General features: G+C 36.1%; 1 protein-coding gene across 1 annotated transcript; it reads right to left on the bottom strand.

Annotated features, from left to right (window-relative positions):
* Positions 1–215: 215 nt before the first annotated feature.
* On the bottom strand, positions 216–2,662 carry LOC149197458 (putative pectinesterase/pectinesterase inhibitor 32). The gene is made up of 5 exons (XM_089408698.1): positions 2,556–2,662; positions 2,368–2,429; positions 1,464–1,613; positions 575–1,063; positions 216–493 (listed from the first exon to the last, which is right to left on the bottom strand). Exons 1-5 carry the CDS (start codon positions 2,660–2,662, stop codon positions 216–218), a joined length of 1,086 nt encoding a protein of 361 aa, XP_089264824.1.
* Between the last annotated feature and the right edge of the window lie 20,034 nt (positions 2,663–22,696).

Here is a 22,696-nt window from a genome sequence, read left to right as displayed (position 1 = left end):
TGAGCTCCAGCTGATAACCATCTGGGGAAACTAGAGTTGTGATGCCTGATGAGTACAACGACGCAACTTTCTGGGTGTACATTTCAGACATCAACGTTTCTGTTTCTTCCGGTGAGCGAGGCTCTTGTCCTGGCCTTCACCGGGTGCCTATGCTGCAGAATCGTTCTGAAACCTGGCAGATGGTGGATCTAGGGCATGGGCAGTCATATTGTTTTTTATTTGTTGGATAACATTCTTGATTGCCGAGGAGCCAGGCTGCGGATATTTATAGAGTGGAACGTTGTTGTGCTGTCAAATACATTGAGATTTCCTGTAACTACTGTGGAATCAATTCCGTCTCCAATAAAAATGAGATTCATCTTTTTCTTCTTGATCACAACTTGTTCATGATACATGCCTACCTTTACATGTATAACGTACCTCTTAACGCTATTATCAGGAGCCGCAATGACCACGTCGGTAATATTTGTATAATTACCCGTACCGTCCAATGCTATGACGACGTCAGTGGTTACATTGCTTTATGGAACCTACAACAGCCTGCGATCTCCAGCTGATAACCATCTAGGGAAACCATTTTCTTCAGACCCAAAATCATGACGATCGAGCCCGCTCTCAAGATCAAGGAGACGTCTATTCTGGGAATTAGGAGGCCACTTCAGATCATCTAATACAAAGGAAATTTTATTGAACATGGCGAGGGAATTGCTGACTAATTCGGAGATTTGAATCACTCCACCCAGAAACTGGTTTTTGAGAACTCCAGCTGCAGTGGCGAATCCTTCCATGTAGGTATCTTGATTGGTGAGACCCACGCTGAGAAATGTCTTCACATCGCCGGGAGCGTTTGAGCTGAACTTGGAGAGGGCTTGGGAGAGATCATCTATTTTCATATCTAGTAGTTCGAGACAGTCCTCGAGAGCATCCCGTTCTAATCCAGGGGCCACTTCCCCTGTCAGCTTCGAACCAACCATGAATTTCCTCTCCACTATGCCAATCAATACCTTCACCATAACATTAACGACCTGAGGAGGATTTGTTTGTGTGGATTCAGCGAAGAAGCCTGCGAGAGTCGAAACGCAGACCTATGGGTGGGGCATCCCATCGCAAGCTCCTTTGAGAAATTCATTTGATGTTCGAATCGCTTTGACAGAAATTCTGAATGCTATACGACTACTCTTCGACTAAATATGTTGGATAGAAACACAAATTACAATAGCTAGAAGCACAACGGAAGCCGTAGCAATAAATAGACCAGTCCTCTTGGTGAACAAACGCTGCTTTACTCTGTCAACATTACTACTGCAGCTAAAAAAATAATTCATCGTTCTATGTTGTTCCCTCTAGTCTATTCTCCGCGAGAATAATGAATTAAGTGACAGAATGAAGAAGCTAAATCTCGGTAAACTGTAGAGATGTGAGCAGAAGTGTGCAGCGGCCCTATGTCCAAACCCTATAGAGACTTTCAGGCTTAAGCTGAAAATGGCGCTCAGGGAGGGAACCTTTAACAGAGCCCATCCTAATAAAATTCGCAAAAACTAGCTGCACGCTATGAGGCGGGTAACAAAAGAACAGGAAACCCTGTTCACAAGCATGCAAACCCAAAAAATTACCTAACGTATACACCCAGCAATAGCAAGCAAATAATCTTTATAACAGTAAAACACAACGGCTAGCACAACGAATTCATTTGCTTAGCAGAACACAACATTTTTTACAGCAAAAGGAAATCAAAAGGGTCTATACGGAGAATGATATGAACAATAGCGAACTCGCAAAACTAAGAGAAGTCTGCTCATGTCATTATACCAGCAGAGTATTGTAAAATACCTTACATATAGGAAAAGATGATAAGTTTAATAACAAGAATCTGTGAATAACGACAGATAAATTGTAACCATAGCCTTAAGGGACCTCGGCTACCAAAGAGATCCATTACATTATTAGTAAACTTTACAAAATGTTGAAAAGGGGCTCCAACCCGTGGGAGACTTTAAACAAAAAAAAACATATACATTACATCGCTTAAACTGTTCTTTCTCTTGGGAAGAATGTTTGTTACATAATAATAACCAGTAGAAAATTCAAACTTAGCATTCTACCACTGTGCAGACCCTAGAGCAGGTAGGCCCCGTCGAGAATTTAAATATGGCACGACCTGAGGAGGTTCATTGCGAGAAAGTCCTCGAGAAGTAAACGTAAAACAACAAAGAAATACTATCCTTCTGAGCGGACGAACGCAACCAGGCCTTACCCAAAAATTAAGGCGGCTCCGAGAAAAACGCAAAGGAAACGAGTCCCCTCAAACAACCATATGCAAACCTTTTGGATCGAGACTTACCTGGAGTGTTTGTGTGCAACATTAACCTCCGAGAAGAGCCAGAACCGCTAAGGTGGAGGCCGAGGTACTTGAGCTTGAATCCCCTTCGCTGTGTCAGAAGGAACCAACATTTAGTCAATAACATAACCTGGAGATAAATAAGAGCAACAATCTAAGCTAACTCAGAAATTGAAATTGGTTTTTCCAAAAAAAAAAAAAAAACTAGGTGTCTTACCATTCGAAGGTCTCAGCCCAGAATACATAGCTAGCCCTCTGAGGCAGTGTTTCTGTCTCATTCAAAGCACCGAACCGTGGTAGGAGGAGCAGAGCTCGAGCAGACATGCAAAGCGTAGGAACCAAATGAGCCTCAACTCAGCCACCGAGAAAGCATACTTTCCGTTGATGGAATTGTAACCCTAGGATCGAGTAACTGAGCTCTCCACCGTTGATGAGAGAGGGATCCCGAGGCTTCCAGCTGGGGAAGGACACCTTGCGTGTGCCACGCAGCCAAGGCAGAACCATGGAGATCATCAAACTCAATTGAACGGTCCAAAGAACAGCTCGCAAGGGATAGAGTTAATACACAGAACTGGATAAACGTGATATTAATGGTAAGGTACAGTGCATAGTGACAAGTGAACCGAAAAAGCCAGAAACACCATAATCGCTCATAAAATATCAGTGGGATGGGGAAACAGAAATGTAACACTTGTCCTAAAACCATGCAAACATTAATATGGCAATTAACCTTTGAATTACCAAGTTACCATGGTTAGATGCTTTGACTGCAGATATTTATATATAATTAATTATTTTTTATGTATTGGACAGTGTAATAAGAGGTTTGTGACATGATATGGGCTATCCTATGGCCAAGAAAATAAGTAGTTTGCTAATGGATTGTATATTTTTAATGTTGGATTTTGGCAAGTTAATTATATAATTGTAGATATATATAATTGTTTATTTAATGTCCATTAACAAATCATATATATATGATATAATTTGTTTTTATCATATAAATTTTTTTTAATTACATTTTAGTAAGCTAATTATATAATTGTAAATATTTAATATCCATTAACAAATATGTATTGTTTCCATCATATGACCCCTTTTTTTCCAGCGGTTGAGTGGCCCTCTTTTTCTGGCGGTTTTTCCTTTGCAAAATCCTTTCTAGCCATGCATTGAGTGGGAGCATCTTCTGCTCATCAGTGAGATGCGATAGTTTACGATTTGAACCTGACATTTAATGATGCATAAACTCCATATAAATCAATTGGTGTACACTTTTTAACCAATAAATAGCATTGTTATCAATCCAGCATAAAGATAAACTACATAACAAAAATCAATTAGTGTACATTTTCTAAAGAAAAATCATTGTTATCCATCCTATATAAATCAATTGTTATCTTACAGAATATATGATTAATATTGAGAGATATTTAAAAAAATAATCATGGTCCTCCTCTTGGATTTCATGCAGAGAACCATCAAATGGCCCATCAATTGTCTAGTATGGAGAATCTCCTTTGTAAAAATCAAGGTCAAGTTTCTCGAGGAGACCCCTCAACTCCGATTGATGTCTCAAATTCCGATTAACCGACTATGGCTTATCTTACATCTCTCTTTTGGGGTATGTCTCAGCGTCTTTATTCAGGTCTAGATGTCTATTAGTCAACTAGGTTTTTCTTTTGGATGTGCTTTGCTTGCTAAGCCAACTTAACTAGATATACGTTTGCAGCTTGTAATTTATGTTATGTGGTTTATTTTGGCTCGTAAAAAAATTTCTTCTACCGCTAATCTGGTTTCCCCAGTGGCGAACAACAGTAGAAAAAGACTATGATGTATTTTAACCTCTAATTTATAAATAGAATACTTATTTACCAAAAACAAATCCTTTAATACTTTTCCTCACTGCCATATCTTATCTTTACACTTAAACTTTACTTTATATAAATTTTATATGTTCAAATATTATATTACTTTAAAAACATCATATTGATTAATATGGATAAAAAAGAATTAAAAATAAAGCCAAGTCTTTTACTTTTAATTTTATGTTCATATTTCCTAGAATTTTATGTTCATATTTCCCAGAATGAGTGCGATACTGGTTAAAATGAAAATATATTATACATGGTATAATATGAAATTTCGAAGTGAGTTCAAGTTTATGACTTATAATGTTGTGATGTAGTTCTTTTGGATCTATCACAATGAGCAAATGTGATTCAAATCAACTAATGTGATTCATAATGAGGACAATAACGACAAATTTGATTTGGTCTTAAAGAATAAACGATGCAAAGATACAAGAGTAAGGTGTAAATCCAAAAAAAACTTTAAAGTAAGGTGTAAATCCAAAAAAAATTCAAAATAAGGTGTAAATCCAAAAAAACTTCAAAAATCAAACCAACCTAGATCAAAAACCAAAATGAAACATTAAAGAAAATCAAGAACCAAAAAAATTTACCTTAAAAAAAATTATAATATATATCTATATTAATAAATAAACATAAAATAATAAATTAGTCCATAAGGTATAAATAATTATAATATTTATTAATCATTAGAATAAATATATAAAATGTAGGATCATATTGTAAACAAGGAAAAAAAAAAGAATAAATATAAATAAATAAAATTATATAAATCATAAATACTTAATAATAAGAATTAATTAATTAATTATATATATATATATATATATATATATATATATATATATAGATAGATATATTAAAAATAAAAGACGGATCATGATATATTGAAAGAGGTTAATCGAGACCTAAAAGAAAAGGAAGAAGTGAGGAATTGGCAAAATTTTAAAATAAAACGAACCTTGAAACAAGGGCAGAAATCTAACTCTTGCTATTTTTCAACCATCGTCCCTGTTAAGATTGCTTTCTTGTTTCTCAATTTCAGTGGCCTCCCTAAACTTCCTATGATGTAAGTGATCAATCTTGGCAATGACCTTGAACTCCTCAATGCAAATGTGGTGTTTAGTTCTCTCAATGATCCGAACTTAATCAGGAACACAACAAATTACAGATATAACCATAAATACAGAGATGCAGTAGAAATAACACTTCATTTCATTAATATCAAAATACATAAATATGCTTGCAAACAAAATGGAAATAAACTAGCTCGGATGATGGTAGTTTATCTCTGAGAAGAGATGTGTCAATTACATGCCTACGAACTGTGTTACAATGAGACTTAAGGGCCTATTTATTATTAAACAATTAGGTAAAACCCTAAACAACCAAAATCCTAACCCCGGGAAATATAACGCCAAGATTTGTGGGCTCCATTGGGGTTAGTTCGACAGCCAAATTCTTGGGGTCGTAATATGGTCATATTAGCTTTGTTTGGCACGTACGATACCTTGTTAGAAAGGACTCTCCGAGTACTACAAGATTAGCAGCATGCCCCTGCTTATGGCTATGGGCCTATTGCAGACCTAAAAAATGTCGTTTAGGGGATCAAAATTGCTGTGAAAGTTCAGGACCTGAAAAACTGCTAAAAATAGTATATGCTGAAATAAACAAGGAAACAGATGAAACCGACTGGAGGTCTAGGTGGAATAGGCGGGTGGCCACCAATATTCATCTGGATCATTCCTCCCCCCTTAGGAAGAAATGGCCCCCATTGTGTGCAGAGCCTCCATGAGGTGAGGAAATTTTTGTTGAACCAGGTCCCTCGTGACCCACTTTCCCTAGTGAAAGAGTTAGAATGCTTTGATAACTTGATATAGCTTGATCCTCTGTTGGAAAGGGTTTTTAATCTGTGTGTCCATAAGCTAATCAGTTGTAGCCTGTTTCATGTAGTCTGAGTTGAGATTTGTTTGTGTGAGTTATTCTGCAATATCGGATGTGTCCGACAATGGTGGAAAGTATGGCCGAAGGCAGTCTATATTGAACACTGGGTGCAGACCAAAGAATAGTGGGATGCTAAGCTCGAAGGCTTTTTCCCCTATAGCCTTGGTGATGGTGTATGGCCCATATTGAAGCAGTTGAAGCTTGTAGTGGGGTCCAGTGAGGCGCCCTTCTGTAAATGTAGGAAAACTTTCCCACCTGCAATTTATGCAGCACTCGATGTTGATCTTGTCGTTGCTTGTACTTAGCAATGGCTCTGTCCAATATATCATGGACCTACTAACGGATGTGTTGAATGTGCTCAAAGAAGCTATTATCCCTGATGGCTCCGGGTTGGACGTGAGCTAAACCTACCTGAGTAGCTGCAAATTGTATGGCCACATCAATGGGACATAATGGCCGAAATCCAAACCCTACTTAAAAGGGGCTATGTCCCGTTGAGCTATGGAGAGCTCTGTTGTAGTTATGATGGAGATAGGGGAGGATTTCATCCCATGTCCATGGATGCTTCGAGTTGTACATGCGCAGAATGTGTACGATCATCCTATTGATGACCTTGATTTGGCCATCAGTTTTGGGGTGGAATGTCATGTTAGTAAGTTTGTTATCCAACATCGACCAAAGACTTGAAAAAAATACACTTAGGAATCTGATGTCCCGATCTGAGATAATGGCTTGTGGGATCCTAAAGTGTACCCACACTCACTCAAAGAAGAGCTTAGCAGCGGCCTCTATTGTGATACTCTTCTTGCAGGCCTCCATGATGGCCATCTTAGATAATTTGTCGATGACCACAAAAAAGCAGTCATTGTCATGCTTAGTAGAAGGAAGGCATGACATGTGATCCATGGAGATAGATTCCCAAGGCCAACTAGGAGTAGGTAGAGGAGTACATAGGCCTTTCTTCTTGATGGTTGGTTTGGCAATGGCGCAGGTGGTGCAAGATCTAATGTACTTCCCAACATCCTAACGAAGTTTCAGCGAATAAAAATACTATTGCAGTACCACCACTGTTTTCTCTACTCCGAATTGTCCAACGACCTAACTGTATTGCACATCCCAAATCATCTTGACACGCTCGCTTGAAGGAAAACAAATGCGTCCCAGGTGGCATAACAGTGCATCCTGAAGGTGAAAATTTGGAACTTTCTTCCCTTCCAGGAGTGTCTAGTATGTTATATCAAATTATGGATTGCTCTGGTAAAGATGTATCCACCCCGAAGTATTGTGCCCACATGAGTCAAGCATAGTGATCAGCGCCATGACTGGTGGTCAGTTGAGGTAGTCTACAACATTATTGGTGTTGCCCTTCTTGTACTTAATGTTTAAATGGAATTGTTGCAGGTAGGTGGACAATTTCTGATGGTGGTTGTTCTACAACTTCCCTTATGTCTGTATGAACCGCAAGGGTTGGTGGTCTCTATGGATGACTGTTTCCTTCCCCAAAATGTAATGCTTCCATTGACGGCGGGCTTGCACAATGGAATACATTTCTTTGTTGTAAGTGGGATACTTTCAGACTATGTCGGAAAGTGTCTCACTGTGGTAAGCCACTGGATGCCCCTCCTGAGTAAGAATCGCACCAATAGCATAGTTGGAGGTATCCATCTCAATCTCAAATGGTTGTTGTAGGTCTTGTAATGTGAGAACTGGTGCAGAGCAGACGCAATGCTTCAACTCAATTTTTTTTTTTTTTTTTGGGTTTCGGAGTAAAAATATATATATATATTTTTCTTTGCCCTTGGTGACTTGACCTAAAGGCCAAGAGATATGAGAGAACCCCAACATGAACCTGCGGTAGAAATTGGAAAGACCTAGAAAGTTGCAGAGCTCTGTTAGAGTGGTTGCAACTAGCCAATCCCAAATGACTTGTATCTTGGCTGGGTCCACATGCACACCCTACTCATCAACGATGTACCCTAGATATTGAACCTGGGTCATGCCAAAAGTGCATTTCTCCAAATTGGCACACAGCTTGTGTTGTCGCATGATCCATTAATGAAAAAGGTATTATATACTATGTGTGAATTCGTTTATGTTACTTAATGCAACAAATTGAAAAGATTGTGAATAACATAAACACATAAACAATTTGAAGACATACTTAAACACATCAACACAACCAAATTTAATAAAGGAGTTCACCAGACTTTCTGACTACATCTCCTGATCCTTTTTCTTCTAGTGATGACCTCTTTATTTTGTCTTCAATATGTTGTTATAGGCATGAGTTCGAAAACAGAGTCTCAGATGATAAAATGGACATTACCACTACGTCCAGCTCAAAATTTCGAGTCAAATGAGTGTAAACTCGGCCATATTTGGCCACAGTGACTTCCAGACCCCCTGGAAAGTCAAAAAACCACCATACACCTACAAAAACCACCTTTCCACTACACAAAACCACCTCTGCATATAAAAACTACTTTGGAAAACCACGCACTCCTCGGTAGACTGTACCTACAACTAGATTTTAAAAAGAATGGACAACGGCTTGTTGACAAGCCCGTGGGTTTGGCGTGTTGGCAAGCGCTTTGTTGTGAAGGCATATATATTTTGGGAGGTCGGTGGGTTGAAACCCCTACCTGACACTCTAGCATTTTATATCGCATGTAATATATATATATATATATATATATATATATATATATATATATATATATAGATATAGATATATATTATACGATATGATATGGTTTGTTGTCGAGATTTATGTGGTTCATTTGATATGGTTCGGAACTATGGATTAATAAGTATATATGGTTGCGACTATGGTGTAGTCTGGCAGTTATGATAACAACAAATTCTTAAGGGACCGGCAGTCATGGGGTTGACCCTGACTGTCCAGCCTTTTTCCGGCGGTCAGCAACCCGAAACAATAAATACCATATCATTCCTTCAGTTACCAAGATCCAAACTGTAGCCCAATCGGTGCACGAAATCCAGCGACGTCTCTGCCTTTCCGGGAGGTCAGGGGTTCGATCCTCCCTAACCCCCAAAATTTTGGAATTGCATGCCAATATTGGGAAAATCCGGGCTACCATGTGTCAACACTAGATTGGCCCATGTGAACCAATCAAAAACTGCCACATCACCTTCCCTGCTGATGTCATCCAAAACATGTGGCACATTCCCGGGATGACACATGTCCTGCTGACGTAAGAGTTGACTGTTGACCTGTTTGGCTTTGACTTTGACTTTCCTTTGACTTTTACTTTTTGACTTTTTGCCCTAGTTTGCCTTGAAACTTTGACTGGCCTTAACTTCTTCATCCGAACTTGGATTTTTGCATCATTCGCACCGTTGGAATTGTCTCATCGAGCAGTTAGACTTGATCCCACTTTCAACTGAGTTTGAGGACTTTGATCTGGAGGCAAAACTAAATCCATTTTGGATCATCGCAGGGTTTGAAGGACTTGTCAAATATGGTGGAGGTGCTCTTCCCAACTTTGGTTGAAGATAAATATGTCATCTAAATACACCACCATGAATGCATTGGTGAAGTGTCAAAGATGTCGTCCATCAATCTCATGATGGTTTTGGGGGCATTCGTCAACCCAAAAGGCATGACCAATGATTCAAAAAGGCCCTTCATGGATTTAAAGGCAATCTTCCACACATCTTAGGATTCAATAGGAACCTAGTGATAACCGGACTTCAAGTCAATCTTTCTGAAATATTTGGCCCCCTTGAGTTGTTCCAAAAGGTCATCAACCTGTGGGATTGGGTACCTATTCTAGATAGTGATCTTCTTCAATGCCCGATAGTCATTACAAAGTCTCTAGGTCTCATCCATCTTCCCTACCAATACAATCGGGCTCCCATAGGGTGATGAGCTTCGCATGATGTACCCTTTATACAACAACTCTTGAATGTGTCTCTTGATCTCGTCGTTCTCCAAAATAGAGCGTCGATAGATCGGTCCATTGGGTAGTGACACACCTGGGGTCAGATCGATGGAGTGCCTGACCTAACAGCATAGAGGTACCCCTGTAGGTGAGATGAAAATGTCCCTGTACTCCTCCATGACCTTGTCGATCTATTATTTTTGTGTGATGGAGCCCTGTCTAGAAGCCGTGGCCATAACCTTATTCTTTCCCTGAGGGTAAATCATAAGGAAAACAAATTTCCTGATCTGGGAAATGATCTTACTACATTGCTTTACAGTGATCAAAGGGATGGTAGTAGGCGGGGCTACCTCCGATATCCTGTACAACTTATTGCCCAAAGTAATAATCACATAGCAAGGTCCAGACTCATATACAACATGTTACTTCCACAAGTATGGTTTTCCTAATAACACATCACAAACTTCAAGAGGAGAAACATCAGACAGTACCTCATTTGTGAAGGGCTTGATGTTGTAGAAAAGGAAACACTGTTGGCTGATGCGGAGATCTCATCCTTAGTGAAGCCACCCAATGGTGTACAACTGCAGATGTGTTGTTGTCGGTAGGCCCAGTCGCTTCACGACCTCTACTGAAATGAGGTTCTTTTGGCTCCTGTTGTCAAGAATGAACTACAGCGGAGAACCCTTCACCCACATTTGTGAGTGGAAGAGGTATTCCCCCTCCTCTAGATCTTTCGACTCATTATTTTGGATATTTATGGTGGCCACAGTGGCACTGGGCTCCACGTCAATGGTCTTCTTCCCTTTATCATTTCCCTTGTCAGGTTCTAACTTAGATTCGGAACATGCATCTAAATCGGAAGCCTTTAGTTCGACCACCAGTGACTGCTTATCCCAGTACTCACTGGTGTTGTGAGTCGATCTCTTATGGAACTCACACCATTTTCTCATGTCTTTTTTCTTCATGGTGTTGTTCTTTTCTTATGGATTTGATAGACTGTCCTGGGTTGCTCCACCTTATCTTTGGCCTTTGTTTTATGATTTGGGGGTGCCTTTTCCTTGCTTTGGATGTCCAACATCTCCATCTCGTCCTGGATGTACTTGTGTAGACAACCACGGTACTTGAGTACCAAATGCCGCTCATAATCCTTGATACTTAACATCATGCAGAGGGTATGGAAAACATTTGTCAACTCTGATACATCTTGGTCCCTTCCCTGCTGTAGTGTGGTCAACTTTAGGTATTTATATTCATAGCTCCCGAAAGGGTAATATTGTTCCTTGATGGCATCTTCGAAATAATCCCAAGTAGGTGCGGCTGAAAACAGTGAAGATTCCCTTGCGTCCTTTTGTTCATAGTAGGTTTCCCATTAGTCCTTGACATGTGGGGCAGCTTTAAGAAGTGCAAAAGTAATATTTTCTCGATTGGAAAAGTCATGAACTGAAAAATATCCTTCCAACATATTCAACCATTTATCTACAACGTATGCATCTATCTGGCCCTCAAATATGAGAATATCAAAGTTAAATTGTACCTTAAAAAGAGTGGTGCCTCAACAGTGGTTGCTGGATGAAGATGTGTCGGTTGTGGGTAGTCATTGGAGGATATGGGAAAAGTTATCCATCATCGCGTTCCTTTGTCACTCAAGAGATTCCTTGAGCAATATTTTCAAAGGATCTCCTGCCCCTTCGTCTTATTTTCTTCTACCATTAGAGTTCGTCGAGGTCTGCGAGGTTGGTCTTGCAAAGGTTCAACCAGTTCGAGCCCTAACTCCTTATACCCTGACCTCGTTGGGGACATGTAAAGAAAAACAGAGAAAGAGAAAATTACTCTGATATCATAGGTCCAAGCTTAAACATGAATGCAACAAATTACAGATATAGCCATAAATACATAGATGAAGAAAAAATAACACTTCATTTCATTAATATCAAAATACTGAAATATGCTTACAAACAGAATGCAAATAAACTAGCTCATGTGATGGTAACTTATCTCTGAGAAGAGATGTGTGGGCTACATGCCTCTGAACTGTGTTACAATGAGGCTCAAGGGCCTATTGATTATTGAACAACAAGGGAAAGCCCTAAACAAAAAAAAAAATCCTAACCCCAAGAGATGTAATGCCAAGAGTTTGTGGGCCTCGTTGGGGTTAGTTGGGCAGCCAACTTCCCGGAGTTGTAACTTCGTCATATTATCTTTTTTTGGCACATACGATACCTTGTTAGAAAGTTCTCTCCGAGTACTACAAGATTTGTAGCAAGCCCCTTCTTGTGGCTATGGGCCTGTTGCAGACCTTAAAAAAGCGTCGTTTAGGGGTCAAAACTACTCCGGAAGTTCAGGAGTTGAACAAACTATTAAAAATAGTAAATGCTGAAATAAACAAGGAAACAGATGAAACGGACTATAGGTCTAGGTGGAATAGGCGGGTGGCTACCAATATCCACCTCGATCACTTGATGTGCTCAACTGAAGCTGAAGAGCGAGACTGATTTTGTTTGATGTCAATTGTGTGCTCCTAAATTCTTTGTTTAATGGAGTGGTTGGTCTCACTCACGTAGGGAATCCCACATGACCATGAGATTAAGTAAACATCTTTCATGTTTGCAAGTTCCATAGGCTCTTTGACATATTTAAGGGAGCTATGAATGGTGTTAAGTGGTTTGAAAGAGGATGAGACCTTATTCTTTCTAAAAATATGTGCAACTCTCTCAATGGTTCCAAGGATGAAGGGAAGTTGAACACTGGTAACCATATCCTTAGGGTTTTTCCTTATCCTCGGTCCTTTACTAGAATTTTGGAAATCTCTAAGACCTTGGTTCTTTTTATAGCCATTATTTTCAAAAACTTTTAGGAGGTGGATTTTCTCATCCTCCAAGTGACCCTCATTACAAATCCTCAATGCATGAGCGGCCAAGGTGTTTAGAACACCACTTTTTTTTTGGATAATGATGGGAGCTGGCATGACAATGATGTTTCGTGTGAGTCTTTTTATGAAATATCTGGTGAGAAATCAAACCATCTCCCTTTGTAGAGATAAACACATCAAGGAAAGGAAGGCTACTTCAACCTCCATAGTGAACTTGATGGACTCAAATTGATTATTAAGATGTTGTAGAAACAAATCTAATTTATCATGGCAATGGCACCAGATGATAAAGGTGTCATCGACAAACCTCTTCCAAAGCTTCGGGTGAAACAGTGAAGAAACCAAAGCTTTGGTTTCAAAATATTCCATGAAAAGGTTAGCTATGACATGGGAGAGTGGAGAACCCATAGCAAGCCTGCAAGTTTACTCATAGAATTCACCCTGAAAGCTTAAAACGGTAGAGGTCAGGGAAATACCAACCAACTTGGTAGTATTAAGGTCAGTAATGCAGTTGATAAACTCAATAGCTTCTTTAATGGGGACTTTTGTGTAAAGAGAAACAATGTCAAAGCTACTAAGGATATATCTAGAATCCAACTTAATATCATTTATCTCATTAACAAAGGAGGAAAAGTCCTTAATGAAGAACTCAATAAGGCCAACAAGGAGCTTGAGATTTTTTGTTAAGTACTTAGCAAGAATATAAGTAGGCCCACCTATCATATTGACAACGGGGTCTCAAGGAAGCCCCATCCTTATGGATTTTGGGGAGCCCATAGATTTTGGGTATGAGTGGATTGCTCTCAATTAGCTTGTTGTTGATGGGGTCAAGGGAACTATTGGAAGTGATAACAAAGTATATTTAAGTTTTTCAAAGTTAAAAGTATATTTACTTGCCATAGGGCATAGAGTAGATGGTGAAAGGGTGTTATGTTAAGGCACTCCGTGGGGTAAAGGTCACCGGTTTGAAACTCCATGGGAAAAATCCAGTCATGCTAAGGGTTCGTATGGCCCAAGTCGGGTGCAATCCCCAGGTGACTTTGACGGCTTAGAAGCCCCTAGGTCACAGCTACTACTCAAGCCACAGGTTAGGCATGCCAGTCATCTCAGAACTCACATTACTTAGCAAAAAAAATATATTAACTCAATTAAAAGATAAATAATTTTTTTTTTTAAGTTTTTAAGATGTAAATATAAATTTTTAAAATAATATATTTTATAATAAATATTTAGCATTTATTAATATAAAAATAATATATCATTTAAAAATTTAAAAATAATTTATATATGGATAATTGGTCTTTGGGTGTAGATTTTGGTAAAGCATATAAATATGTTATGTAAGATATCACTAGCCTAGGTCTATCTTAACTTTGGATCTACCAAACTTCCTATTTTCACTCTAAAAGAGGTTTGCATCTCAAGAGATTTTATCCCTCACCAAAGGTAAGATAGATCTAGATTGATTTAATAATTAATCATAATTATAATTATTTCTTTTGTTTAATTTTTTTTTTTTATACATAAATTCAAAATGTTAAACAAGACCTTACAACATCTCTACCATAGTGAGTTGGAAAACACCTCTAGGCACAATGAGATAATGAGGACTTTGGTTCAAACTCCTATACATGTGTCCACATTAGAAACAACATAATACATATTAGTTATAGTGGTAGCCTAAGGAATCGGCTAGTGTTATGTGGGTATGAAACTATTAACAAAATCATCAAAATAACATATTATTATATAAAATTCAAATGTTCTTAAAATATAAAGAGGTGATGAACCTTAATTTAAAAATAAAAAATATTTATTTATTTTGATTAATGTAAAAAAAAAAAAAAAAACTCACTAACTTTACAATGAAATTTGGTATTGAATAATTTCTAAAATATTGTGCGTTGAAAGTTAGATCTGAGACTTTTGTGATCCATAATGTAGATAAATGTCTTTTGGATTAATCACATTTTTAGGATTGGGTCGACCTTTCGAACCAACTAATGTGGTTCATCCTCAGGACAAGGTGGAAAAAATCATACAATCTTCATGAATAAATAGTAAGGATGCATCATTGTCCACGGTTAAAACTAGCCGTTGAGAACTAGCCATTGGAGATTAGGTAACTAGAAATCCTAAAAAGGAATTATTTAATATTTATTAGTTATAAATTCTATTTAATAAAATATTATAAATATAGTTATAAAATTGGTTTTAGGAGCACCAATAATAATATAATTAAGAAAAATAATAAGGGGAATAAGAATAGAGTCGTCTAAAGAGAAGGAGGAATTGCCCGGACTGCCAAAAGTGGCTGGAATGCAGGCAAAAAAATTTCAAAAAAATTTGTCGAGAAAGTGTTTGAATCATGTTTTTGATGATGGAAATGGATTCAGCACCATCAAAAACGTCTACGACACCTAAAATTTTTGAAGTTTAACGACTATAACTTGGATTTACAAAAATCCTTGCTGGATTTTCTCTAAATATGACCGGAATTTCCATAACTTTCCGGGCAATTCCTACGGCTAGTTAGACTACGCCAATAAGAATAAGCTTTGATACAAATAGTTGTTAGGATATAATATTAAATCATAATAAATTATAAGAATTAATAACATAGTTATATAATTAAAAGGAAAAGGGTAAAAAGAGGTCAAATGCAAGTTTCAAAATATTCCATAAGGGAGATTGATATTGTTTACTATTATAAATTTTAGTTATAAATTATTATTAAGTATACTCCATAAATTAAGATTAAAGTAAGTTATAAAAACCGATGTTAGGAGTTTATAAATAATATCAAATTAACTACTGGTCCCCAACGGCTAGTTTTCAACTACTAGTTTTAACCTTGGACAATGATGCATCCTTCCTAGTCCTAAGAATGGACCACATTAGTTAGTTCGACCCAATCTTGAAAATATAATTAATCCAAAAAACATTTATCTATAATATCTTGTATTTTACAAAATCATAAAAATTAAAAATTAAAATTATTTTTTTAAATATTTAACCTACATCCATATTAAATCACAATTTCAAAATATTTATTATAATATTAACTTTTATAAACTTTTAACTCATTAAAATTATATTTTAATATAGCCAAAATAATTTCTTACTTTTATTATAATTTATTAAACTAAATTTCATTCTAATAAATATTAACCATTATCATTATCATAATTATTACATAATTCAAAATTCTCCCAATAAAATACCTTAAAAATCAATACATCTCATCTAATCGAAAAATAAAACTTCCAATAAAAAACTACACATTCCAACAATAATTTCACTTCAACTAGGAAACAAAGAAATATAAAATATTCTCAACAAATGTCTTTGAAGAAGATAAACGAAACCAACTTAAATAAAAATAAATTTTATTTTTCTGATAACTCAAAATTTATAAAATTGATTCCAATACCTATCAAAAAGGAGATTATATATTTAATAGATGAATTAAAAAATAAGTAAATTTATTTTCAAAAAATTATAATATCGAAAAAATTAAAAACTAATGTCGATAACTATGATCCGCTATATCCTGCTCATTTGCCTTATTTTAGTAATCCCTCTAAATTGCATACATTTTAGTAATCCCTCTAAATTGCATACATTTTAGTAAGGGCACTAAATTTTGTCATTGACTTTTGTTGATGCTTATCTTAATTAGATGTACAATAATTGCACGTGCCCCCTATTTATTAGAGTATATAGTCAGCGTTAGAGAAACAGTTGTAAAGTTTAGATTAAGTGGGACCATATGGTAATGCACAATGTTTTTAATTCCGCAATAGTGCATAGGTTGTATAAGCGTATCATTCAAAATGGTAATAGGCATTCAATGTGTTGACAGCTAAGTAAAGATAACGTTAGGATTGATTGGGATTAGGATTATGGTCTTGTGTTTTTATTTTTATTTTTTTAAATAATAATTATATAGATAGATATGGACGTTGTCTATGTGAGATTTTTTGAAAAGTTTAAGGGTTTTTGAGGGTTTTGAATTTATATATGCATTTAAAAAATTAGTTTAAATAACACAAATCAAAATCTGACCTCGAAATTTTTCATGAGATTAGGGCCAAAAATCTGCTAGAAACTCCAAAAAGTCTCACATATAGACAACTCTATTTAATTAAAAGGGTAGAAAGGGAATAGATACTTTTAAGATAAATCTCAACCTTTGATTTATAAATAGTACTAAGAATATTCTAGAATATTACAAGGAGTTTAAATCTCTATCATCCACCTAATAATTATTTATAATTAAATTAAAATTCTAAGCCCTATTCCAAAATAGACATGGCCTAAAAATACATGTAACAATAATATTACCATGATTCACTCCCACTTTACCATGGAGATTCTTAGCTTGTAAATAGGTTTTGTTAGAATACCATGGCTTACTAATACCACATGTTCAAAAATGCATAACTCATGTGCATATGACACATGTTCATATGACCCTTTTTTTAATTAATAAAAATAATAAAATGACAAAAGATACATAACACTTTTGAGATAAATATCAACCTTTGATTTGAGACTATTGTTGAGAATATTCTATGAAGATTAGATCCCTACCATCCACCTAATAATTATTGATAATTAAATTAAAATTTTGGGAGCCCTATTCCAAAATAGACACGTCTATCAATGTAATTAAATTATAACTCATTTCATAGTCAAATTATTTTATATATTTTTTATTTTATTTTTTTGGAATAAAATTTGTATTACCTTCAAAACAAGAAATTACACAATACAACTAGAAGTTTTAGATTAGTTGATCACTAGGGAAACCCAACCATATCCAAAAATGCACTCTCCTTATAGAGGTTGAAGACAAAACAATACCTAGAAGTTCAAAATAGGTCATACATTTTCTAATATATGGGCTTTCAAGACCATGAAAGCAAACAAAACGAATAGAAGACTGAGAAACCGAAGACAATATAAAAAAGGAATCTAGGAGGTGGGATTTGAATTTGTAGTTGCAACTTGGATTAACTCCTTGTTGTTCTCTTATTAGTAGCCAGTAATGGGGGGTGTCAAAGAGTTTCTTGATTGTTCCAGTCGTTGATATAGGTATGTCATATGCCAGTGTTGATGCTCCATGGATAGGAGGAGATCCTCTTTGTGCTCATGTTAATCCTATATATTCCTGCTAAGAAGAAGTTACATATATCAATATAGGTCCATTGTATGCATGTATTGATTGAAGCGCCCATGTGTGTGCCTTGTGTCAAGCACCCAATTAGCAAACTTAGTGAGTACCTAAGTGTTAAAGAGAAGGTTCCACTAGGTGGTTCCTTCTCTCTTGGCATGAGTGAGTTCTTCCTAGATGGGGCTCAATGTAAGATCCAGAAAATGAGTAGTAATTTCCACCAACCTGTGGTGGATTCGTGTGCTATCCTCAACTAGCTTGTTCTTTATAATATGCATTATCCCTTCTAACTTAAGTAAGTTGGCGTGGCATGGTGGTTGCACGAGGGAGGGGACAAGGCCAAGGGACAAATGAAAGTGAACATTTTTGAAATAAGAATAAATTCTCATGAGCTTCATAGTGAAAATGGGGTTGGTCAATTCCCAAAACACCATGGGATGAAAGGGTTTGTTGCTTAAACACTCTCTTAAACTAGTACAATTACATTAAACATATTAATGTGGTTGATATAGCTGAAGGTTTTATAAATATAACAAAAAAATTGTAATACAAATAATGTCATACCAATGTACACATTTACCTTATTAGCCATGTATAAAAGGTTATGGGTCAACTCTAACTTAGATTAAAAAAGGAATTACACATCTTATTGTAAAATAGACCATTTTTCTAAACAAAATTTGTTTATATATTAATTTCCCCATCTAATTTGCTTTTTGTAAAATACCTAGGAAATTGGTGGGTGAGGAACCACGTGGCACAAATATAATTTAATTTGAGAAAAAAAAATGAATTACACATCTTACTATAAAATGGACCATTTTGCTAAAAAAAACTGATTATATATTAATTTCCCCATCTCATTAGAATATGAACTTATTAGAATTGGAATAATCTCAAATCCTTGGGAAATACGTGGGTAGGAGCCACGTGGCATGAATCTAATTTTTTTAATTTAATAAAAGTCAATGCAACCTAAACTCTGTAACACACTACAATCGTTGATAAAATAAAATCAGCAAGTGGGCAGAAGAAAGAGATAAGCATTCTAAAGGGAAAGAAGGTTTTAGACCTAAACAGTCTACAATTGATCATTGTATAACTTTAAGGTACATTATTAAAAAAGTTTGGGAGAAAAATGAAGAAGTTTTTGTTGCTTTGTTGATTTCATAAAAGTGTTTGACATAGTTCCTAGGGATAAGCTTTGGCACATAATGAAGGAACTTGGGGTTTCTAAACATTTGAGAGCAGTTGTGCATACACTGTATGAAAAGGTGAAAGTCAAAATTAGAACTTCAGTAGGAATTTCTGAAAGTTTTAGAAGCAAGATCGGGGTCAAGCAAGGTTGTCCATTGTCTCCTACCCTTTTTGGTTTATATATGGACAAGCTTGAGGAGTGGTTAAATTCGCAAGGGGGTGCTGGTATCCATTTGGGAGAGTTTGTTATAAAGCTTCTTTTGTATGCAGATGACCTTATTCTGATTGCTAAATCTGATCTTGGTTTGCAAGAGCACTTACTATCCCTTGAGAATTTTTTTAGAAAGGTGGGGATGCAAGTTAATATTAGCAAAATGAAAGTAGTGGTTTTCTCTAAAAAAAGAAAACATAACCAGCATAAGTTCTACTTTGAATGAAACATTTTGGAAGAAGTTGTGGATTACAAATACCTCGAAATTGACTTCAACAAAAATCTAAGTTGGGATGGTTGTAGAAAGAAAAGAACTTTGGGGGGTTGGAAATCATTTTATTCTTTTAAAAATAGGTGTAGAGAGGCAGAGTTATGGGACTGGAAAACCACTCAAACTCTTTTTGGGGTTCTAGTGATTCTAGCGATTCTCTATGGTTGTGAATTGTGGGCCAGCAGTACATCCGACATGTAGTGGAAACAAATTGAGAAAATTCAAAAGCATTTGATTACAAACAAATTCGAAATTAAAAGTGTAGATCCTTATGCTATCTTGTTAAGTGAAACATGGGTTATTACTATTGAAGCAATTGCTATGGTACAAGTCATAAGGTATTTAAAAAAAATTGAGCAAATGGAAGAGGGAAGATGTCCTAAGGTTGTCTTTAATGACATATTGTGCAAAATAAAGAAGACTTGGATGTAGCAAAATAAAAAATGGTTTAGTAAACGGGGTATTTGCTTGAGCACGTGTCCCATAAACAGTGAAGAGATAAAATATTTTGTTATGGATAAGTTCCATAAGAGTACTCAGGATAAGGAGTTAGGGAGAAAGAAAAAATACTATATAAAAGTGTTTAATCCCACGCATAATCATCAACAAAAAACATACATAGAGGTAAATATTTCTTGGAGAGCCAAAATTCTTATTGTTCAGTTAAGGACTAATTCTCATCAACTCTGTTGTGAAACAGGGCGTTGGAAAAGGCCAAAAGAAGTGTGGGAGGAAAGGGTATGTATTTCTTGTTCTTCCGAAAAAGTGGAAACAAAAAAGCACTTCATTTTAGAATGTGAGGCATTCAAAGACAACAAGGAAAGTTATGCAGATATTTTGGTAGCTAGCTCTTGGGATAATCTATTTAGCGAAGGGTTTGTCGAGAAGATGGGAGTGTTTATTGTGATGCTTCATAGGAAAAGGGTTGAATACAGCAACCAAATGAAGAAGCAATATGTCCCATAGGCTATCTTTAGCCTCGTGGACATTAAAATAATTTTCTTTCTTTCTTTATGCTAACCATATTCCCTTGAGAATCAATCTAGGCCATAAATTAAAAAAATAAAAATGTCAACAGATCCTCATCCAGCTTAAGTTGAAATAAGAAGCCTTCGAAAATTATCCATTTTATTATCACATTTCATATAATTTTCAAAATAGTTGTCACACTACCAACCTTCCTAAGCTTACAAGTCAACAAAACTATGGTGATTTTGACAGGTTTCTCTTATTGCTTTTTGAGCATATAAATAAAATGGTACATAATTATGAAAAAGATCTTACCTTCTTAAAGTTGGATAGATCATATTGGTCTTAATTAATCATCATCATCATTTATTTGTTTATTTCTATGAATATTCATCATCATCATTTATTTTTTTATTTCAATGAATATTTTTATGTGAATGAATATAGGATCTCATTTAACTTTATGGAAAAGGCATTGTCTAACTATTTTAGGTTCAAGAGTGTTTGGCTTAAATCGAGCGAAATAATTTTTGGTTAGTTCATGTTTTTTTGTTACTTAAAATGTATTTTCAAATTCATAAATGGATTCAATGCCCTAAAAATCCCCTAGGGCACTCAAATTGTGGAAAGCTCAAACATATGATTCCAACAAATCCTTGTGGTATTGGGGGCAAATAAGATAAAAAATATTCCTCGAAAAACTTCAAAACGTAGAACAAGTAAACTAAAACTATGAAAAATTAATTATTATTATTTATAAAAAAGGAGTCAATTTTTTTATATTTACAAAAGTTTTAATATGAGCTATTTTGAAATGATCTAAACTTAAAAAAGAAGAAGTTATGAAGTCAAAACTCTAACTTCTAACTATTTTAAAGTATAAAAAATTAAATTATATTAAGGTGAATTGTGTTGCTTTCAAAAAATCTAGGATTTAGATCATGAGTTCAAACAGTCTTGACATTCTCTCACTACGGAGGCCTTGCCGGATCCAAAAAAGAACTCTCTATAGAGAAGACATGGATAATTGAATATTAAAAGATACAACGTTAACCAAGCTATTACTATAATATTGGCCTAAGAGGCTCTGCATGATCAATTTTGTAGCAAATGAGACACAAAAATGGAGATGACACACCCTAGTTGAAGGATCTGAGTTCGATACTGCAACCTGGATGGGTTCTTTTGGGTATTCATATGTCTTCCCCATTGCAAGAGGTATGCCAAGTTGTTATTCTATTCTCTCCATTATGTGATCCAAGTCCCTCAAGTGTCGATGTAAGTGCTCCATGGAATGGAGAATGATGTTGATCCATAAGAGTACACCCCAGCAAGAACTTCATCTTCCAGTAAAGGTCAACAATTTGCATAAATTGATTGAACTGGCCCCATGTGTCCTATTTCTAGGATCCAATTTGCTCATTTTGTAAGGACCCAACTGAGTTATTCTTGGATAGGTCTTGGTGTGAGGTCATGATAGTGCATAGTGAAGTCCTCTAGTCGATGGTGCATGTGAGTATTTCCCCTATGGTCCCGCTCTTGGTAATATGCAACTCCCCTTTGAACCTACACTCATTATCAAGGCACAGTAGCAAGAAAATCATGACAAAAAGATTAGGATAGAAGCCAGAAAAAGATAGCGAGTTCTCGAGTACACAAGGGGTGCCATGTAATATAGATACCATGTAGAAAATTTCCACCAACATCGGGGATACTCAGGCGGGAAAACAAAGATGGCATCACAGGAGAGAAAGGGGGAAGGACTACAAACCCCCACGCCCACCAAAAGATTCCATAAGAGATTCTTTCTGGAAATGCAGAGTGTAAATAGAGGTTGCACCACAGAGAAGTCAAGTGGGGAACTAAGATTTAACACCACAAGGGAATATTAAGGCCCATGTCCATGAGAAAAGGGAAGGTGCCAAGGAAAAAAACTTATACC

Source organism: Pinus tabuliformis, chromosome 2_2, assembly GCF_031772625.1.
Source record: "Pinus tabuliformis cultivar Carrire ecotype Pingquan chromosome 2_2, CPIR1, whole genome shotgun sequence".
NCBI lineage: Eukaryota > Viridiplantae > Streptophyta > Pinopsida > Pinales > Pinaceae > Pinus > Pinus tabuliformis.
Note: the sequence above shows the minus strand (reverse complement) of the source record. Positions and strands in the feature narration are given on the sequence as shown.

Bases quoted from the DNA above. Each gene is read 5' to 3' on its own strand.
- LOC149197458 (XM_089408698.1), bottom strand. From the start codon at position 2,662: ATGTCTGCTCGAGCTCTGCTCCTCCTACCACGGTTCGGTGCTTTGAAT. The intron at 1,064-1,463 runs GTCTCTATAGGG...CGACTCTCGCAG, and splicing joins TTTTCAGCTTAAGCCTGAAA to GCTTCTTCGCTGAATCCACA. The intron at 494-574 runs GTTTCCCTAGAT...ACGTCGTCATAG, and splicing joins TTTTGGGTCTGAAGAAAATG to CATTGGACGGTACGGGTAAT.